The 6,356-nt window shown below is 47.7% G+C and overlaps 1 protein-coding gene across 1 annotated transcript; it reads left to right on the top strand.

Moving 5' to 3' along the window:
* Positions 1-1,367: 1,367 nt before the first annotated feature.
* Positions 1,368-4,783, top strand: CD70 (CD70 molecule). The gene is made up of 3 exons (XM_070626651.1): positions 1,368-1,657; positions 2,467-2,500; positions 4,263-4,783. The coding sequence occupies exons 1-3, from the start codon at positions 1,481-1,483 to the stop codon at positions 4,646-4,648; spliced, it is 597 nt and encodes a 198-aa protein (XP_070482752.1). The 5' UTR covers positions 1,368-1,480; the 3' UTR covers positions 4,649-4,783.
* The last annotated feature ends 1,573 nt before the right edge of the window (positions 4,784-6,356 follow it).

Raw genomic sequence — 6,356 nt, 5'->3', positions numbered from 1 at the left:
AAAGTAAAAAAACAAAAAAAATTAAAAATTTTTAAAATAGAAAAAAAAGCTTATAGAATAAGGATAGAAAGAAAGAAAATATTTTTGTACAGCTGTGCAATGTGTTTGCGGTCTGTTATTACAAGAGTCGAAAAGTTAAAAAAAAATGAAATGTGTAAAGTAAAAAAGTTAAAGTAAGCTGAGGTTATTATTGAACAGAGAAAAATATTTTTGTATAAATTTAGTGTAGCCTATGTGTACAGTGTTTATGAATTCTACATGTGTGTACTGTGATGCCCTAGGCCTTCATATTCACTCATGACTCACTGACTGACTCAGCCCGAGCAACTTCCCGTCATGCAAGCTCCATTCATGGTAAGCACCGTATGCAACTGTATTATTTCTATCTTTAGATGTGTTTGGGTTTGCAGATACTTGCCATTGTGTTACAGTTGCCTAAAGTCTTCACTACAGTAACATGCTTTACAAGTTTGTAGCCTAGGAGCAAAAGGCTAGACCACATATCCTAGGTGTGTAGTAGGCTATGCCATCTAGTTTTGCATAAGGACACTCTGTGATGTTCACACAACGACGAAATCGCCTAACGACGCATTTCTCAGAATGTGTCCCCGTCATGACGCAAGGCATGTCTGTAGATGGATCTCTCCAATGTCTGCCTCAGTCTTCGCATGGCCGTCTTTCCTCTGTGTGTCCTCTCCTTCTCTTAGAAGGATACCAGCTGTTGTATTTAGGGCCCACCCTAATCCTGTATAACCTCATCTTGATCTAATTACATCTGCAAAGACCCTTTTGCCAAGTGAGGTCACATATCGAAGTCCTGGGCGCATAAATTTGGGGGTGACACTGTTCAACCCATCACAGCCATCAAGAGCAAGGTGGCCTCCAGGATCACAGGGGAAGAAAGAACTGAATGGAGATGTGAGATGTCTATAACATCAGGCCACCGAAGGGACAATTTATCTGCTTCTACTCTCTTCCTATTGGGGCAGGCTAGTCAGGCGGCCCCAGCAGGTGTGGCCCCAGCACTGAGGTTGAGAAGATGAAAGGGAGCGCGTGGATACCTAAGGATCCCCCCTCCATCACTGGCTGCTTTCTGCATACCCCTAGTGCCCGGCACAGTCTATGGTCCAGAGCAGATGCTCAGTGAAGCTTTGTTGCATGAATGAATGAATGAATGAATGGGTACCAGGAAAGTGAAGGTGGGGACCCCCATAGGAAGGTTGAAGGGCACGGGGAAGCAATTCCCTGGCCCACCCTTTTTGGTTCCTGGACACTGGTAGAGGGGGATTTCCGCGCCCCCACCCCCACCCCCCGGCACTGGTGTGACAGCTCAAGTCCCTCCCGTTGTTAGCGACATGCTCAGAGTGGGGCGGAGCCTGACAGGTTGAGGCAGGCAGGCAAGAGCCCGAGGAGGTCAGAAGTTTCCTTCCCTTTTCCTGGCTGCCCTCTGTGCGCCCCTGGCACCGCCAGCACGCAGCTGATGCAGCGCCGGCCGAGGACCGCGATGGCGGAGGAGGGGTCCGGCTGCCTGGTGCGCCGCCTGCCCTGGGTCACCATCCTGCGCGTTGCTTTCCTGCTGATTCTCATCGGCATGGTGATATACTGCTTTGTCTGCAACCAGCGCCTCGCACAGCAACAACAGCTCGAATCGTCTGGGGTAAGTAGAGAAAGGAGGAAGAGGGACGCACACCTGCCACCTGCCACCTGTTGGTGGAGCCTGGGGACCTCTGGGTGGGGTCTGGCTTTGCCCGGGCGCGGAGGGGAGGGGAGCAGCCGGGAAGAGAATCGCGTGGAGGCAGAGGGATGATGAGCTAGAGGGTAGACTGACTGATAGATAGACTAACAATTTAAAAAAAAAAAACAAACAAAATCAGAATGAGATGGATAAAAATCAGCAGGGAGTTAGGCAGATCCGAGGCTGCCCTGGGGGTCCGGGCTCAGGAATCGTCAGTTCTGCCCAGGAGGTAATTCCCGGGTGGAGATCCCGGGGTGGAAAGGATGTCATCTGGGGAAGGTGCATCCGATGTGGGCATACAAAATGACTCGTCTTCGGTGTTCCCCAGCAGGCTGACTCAGAGCTGCTGGGGGCTTCACAAGGCTGGCAGGGAGGGTTCTGGGGCCTCCAAGGACGGGACCAACGGCGGCCGCTCATCTGAGAGCCCCGGATACCCACTACCGGGACCCCCTTTTGGGGGCTGCGAAGGGGGCTTTGCAGTAGAGAGAAGCAGGTGCGCACGGCGCCGGCGATCCTCCAGGAAACCGAGTTCTTTTGAACGTCTATATGCTCCCTGCCTGTGCAGATCGACTTCCTCTTTAAGAGATCTTTAAAGAAAAAAAAAAAAAGTCATGTCGGCTTTATGGAATGAGGGGTGGGCAGGAGGGTGGGCAGAGGAAAGAGAGTTCTTAGGGGGAGCTCAGAACTTCGGGGCTTATGTCTCTGCTGTGTTTTCTCTTGTTTTCTTCCAGTGGGCCGTCGCTGAGCTCCAGCTGAATCACACAGGTAAGACGGGGTGCACGTGTGTGCGCGCGTGCTGGAGAAAGGGGGTGGGCGAGAGGAAGGGAGAGAGAGACGGAGAGGAAAAAAAGAAAGAAATCAAGAGAGAAAGAAAATGAGAAAGAGAAAGAAAGCGAGTGAGGGAAGAAAGAAATTGAGAGAGAAATAGAGAAAGAGAAAGAAAAATAGAGACAGAGAAATAGAAACAGAACGAGAAAGAGAGAGACAAAGGAGAAAGAGAGAGAGAGATGGGGCAGTGTGTTTCTTGGTGTTTGTTACCTTACTCTTTCTCTCAATCCATCCCACGTGCTCTTCCCCTGGGAGAGCCAAAAGCAACGCCAATGGTGATTGCTAACATTTCTTCATTCCCCAAACATTAGTCGAGCAGCTACTGTCAGCCAAGAACTGTTCTAAGAGCCACAACAGCGACCAGAAGAGAAAAAAAAAAAATCCTTGTTTCTGCAGAGCTGCCCTTCTCTGGAGAGGATCAGAAATAAATCAACGAACCAGTAAAATATGTAGCATGCCAGTAGAGTAAAACACCCTTATCGTATGTTCCGGAGAAAAATAAAACAAGGGAGGAGAATGGGGCATGCAATGGGTTCGGTCCCTAAGAAGGTGGCATTTGAGCAAAGACGTGAACTAGGTGAGACAGCCAGCCATTCGGTGACCCCTGCCGGCCTCTCTTCTCCTTTGTGTCTTCCACGCTCATCCCCAGAGGTTTACATGCTGTGTGCCTCATTTTGTAGCAGAAGGAATCCCTGTTCCTCTTTTTTTTTTTTCTGTCACCTCTGTTCAGACGATGATAACAGGATACCACAGACTAGGGCAGCTTAAAAACAAGAGATATTATATCTCAAGGTCCTGGAGGCTCCTGGGGGAAGTCCAAGATCAAGATGCCCATAGTTTCAGTGTCTGGTGAGGGCACGCCCGCTGGTTTATGGGAAACCATCTTCTCGCTGTGTCCTTATACAGCAGAAAGAGCAAGAGAACTCTCTGGGGTCCTCCTCTCTCTCTCTTTTTTTTTTTTTTTTTTTGAGATATAATTGACATAGGACATCATATTAATTTCAGATGTACAAATCACGCTGCGATCTTTGCGTCTATTGTGGAATGATCACCTATTACAATAAGTCCAGTTAACGCCCCTCGCCACACAGAATCAAGATTTTTTTTTTCCTGTAATGAGAACTTTTGAGATCTACTCTCTTAGCAACTTTCAAATATGCAATACAGTATTATTGACTATAGCCACCACGCTGTGCATTACATCCCATGACTTATTTATTTTATAACTGGAACTTTGTACCTTCTGACCACCCCCACCCCTGCCTCTGGCAACCATCAATCCATTCTCTGTATCACGAGTTCGTTTTTTTTTTTTTTGGTTCCACACTTAAATGAGATCACACAGTATTTGTCTTTCTTTGTCTGACTTATCTCGCTTAGCATAACGCCCTCAAGTTCCATCCGTGTTGTCGCAAATGGCCTCCTTTTTATGGCTGAATAATATTCCATTGTATATATATACACCACATCTTCTTTATCCATTCATCCATCAGCGGACATGGGATCCATTCTATAAAGACACTAATCCCATTTACAAGGGCTCCTCTCTCATGATCTAAACTCCTCCAAAGGCCCCACCTCCTAAAACCATCACCTTGGACGTTAGGTGTCAACATAGGAATTTTGGATATTCGGTCCATAGCACTCAATTTCCCTAAACCTCCATCATTCCCACCCCCCCCCCCAACTCTATCTCTAGGACCACGACACGACGCCAGGCTGCACTGGCAGGGCAACCCAGCCCTGGGCCGCTCCTTCGTGCACGGCCTGGAGCTGGACTACGGTCAGCTGCGTATCCAGCACCCTGGCATCTATAGGCTGCACATCCAGGTGACACTAACCAACTGCTCCTCCACTTGGACCAACGCGGTCCGCAGGGCCACCCTGGCTGTGGGCATCTGCTCCTCCGCCACCCACAGCATCAGCCTGCTTCGCCTCAATTTCTACAACGCTTGCACCGTCGCCTCCCAGCGCCTGACGTACTTGGCCAAAGGGGACACTCTCTGCACCAACCTCACTCTGCCGTGGCTGCCGTCTCGAAATTCGGATGAGACCTTTTTTGGGGTTCAGTGGGTGCACCTCTGACGACTGTACCTCCTGGCTCAGATTTGATGGGAGAGAATATTTTTTTCTCTTTGTTTCCGTTTTCTCAGAAAATCCTTTTCTTCTTTGTGCAAATACTGTGTATAATACTGTGATTTATAATAAAAAAAATACATATTTGGTCTTCGTCCCATTTCTGGCACAGAGCTCCTAAAGCGCTTGGAATTTTCTGAGAGAGCCATGAAGGCGTCTGTTGTTAAGTTAATGAGGTGAGTTTTAGAAAGCTCCTAGGTCACCTAAGTATGGGGGCTGGTTGCCAGGGGAACCAACTATGCGATTAAAGGGTTGGAATTTTCAGTCCCACCCCCAGACATCCAGGGAGGGGAGATGGGCTGGAGGTTGAATCAACCACCAATGGCCAATGATGTAATCAATCACGCCTGCGTAATGAAATCTCCGTAAAAACCCAAAAGGACAGGGCTCAGAGAGCTTCTGGGCTGGTGGACACGTGGAGATTTGGGAAGAGTGGTATGCCCTTCCCCTGTAACTTTCATCTCTTCCTTATGGCTGCTGCTGAGTTATGCTTGTTGGCGTGAGGAACCCACACACACACATTGGAATTGGTGCCAGAACCAATTTGACCTCTGACAGGTGAGGAAATTGAAGGATAGCTTACCCGGGTGGTGAGATCACCCAGTTCATTAAGGCAGAAGATGAAGGATAATAATATTATTACATTATTTATATAGTAAATATTGTAGTGGATGCAACTTTTTTTTTTTTTTTGAGGAAGATTAGCCCTGAGCTAACATTTGCTGCCAATCCTCCTCTTTTTGCTGAGGAAGACTGGCCCTGAGCTAACATCCGTGCCCATCTTCCTCTACTTTATATGTGGGACGCCTACCACAGCATGGCTTGTCAAGTGGTGCCATGTCCGCACCCAGGATCCAAACCAGCGAACCCCAGGCCGCTAAGAAGTGGAATGTATGAACTTAACCACTGCACCACTGGACCAGCCCCTACAATTTTGAAGTATTAATTGGTGGAGGGTTTTTTTCTGTCTGCCTGTGGTCTTTCCCTTATTTTCCATCACTTTGTTCCAGCCACACAGTGCTGCTCGCTGTTCCTCAAAGACACCAGGCACGCTCTGGCCTCAGGGCCTTTGCACTGCCTGTTCCCTCTGCCTGGAATACTGTTCCCTCAGATGGACACATGATTCACGCATGCACCTCCGTCTGTCTTTGTTCCAATAGTGACTGGCCCTTCCTGACAGCTTTATTTAAAACTGCAATACTTACCCTAGCCCAGCCTTCTCTACACCCTTTCTCTGTTTGTTTGGTCTGTTCAATTAGTTAAACAAGGAGGCCGTCAGACTAATGTGGCTCTAAAGCCGTGGCAGCCTATGTAAGCAAACCGAAATCTAAGCTTCAAGGTTACAAAATCAAAACGATAAGGACAACCGATCACACACAACCAACTAGGCTTTACGCAATAGCCAAGCAATAATTTCCTTACTTTGCTTTTTCCACCTTTTCCCTATAAAATTCTTTCCCCGAGCTCCTGTTAGTGGAATGTGTCTAACCACTGCCAGTTTGGCATTGCCCAATTCAAATCAATTTTTTACTCAAATAAACCCTTAAAATGTTTAATATGCCTCAGTTTACCTTTTAACAAGCCTCTATCGTATTTATCACCCTGGAATGTATTAGAGACATCCACTTATTTATATTGGTTATTGTCTGTCTTCCTG

Source organism: Equus przewalskii, chromosome 6, assembly GCF_037783145.1.
Source record: "Equus przewalskii isolate Varuska chromosome 6, EquPr2, whole genome shotgun sequence".
NCBI classification, from domain to species: Eukaryota; Metazoa; Chordata; class Mammalia; order Perissodactyla; family Equidae; genus Equus; species Equus przewalskii.
Note: the sequence above shows the minus strand (reverse complement) of the source record. Positions and strands in the feature narration are given on the sequence as shown.

What these genes read in the sequence shown, in the direction of transcription:
- CD70 (XM_070626651.1), top strand. Translation starts at nt 1,481, where the DNA reads ATGCAGCGCCGGCCGAGGACCGCGATGGCGGAGGAGGGGTCCGGCTGC. An exon ending in AACAGCTCGAATCGTCTGGG is followed by an intron (nt 1,658 to 2,466) that starts GTAAGTAGAGAA and finishes GTTTTCTTCCAG; the next exon opens with TGGGCCGTCGCTGAGCTCCA. An exon ending in GCTCCAGCTGAATCACACAG is followed by an intron (nt 2,501 to 4,262) that starts GTAAGACGGGGT and finishes CTCTATCTCTAG; the next exon opens with GACCACGACACGACGCCAGG.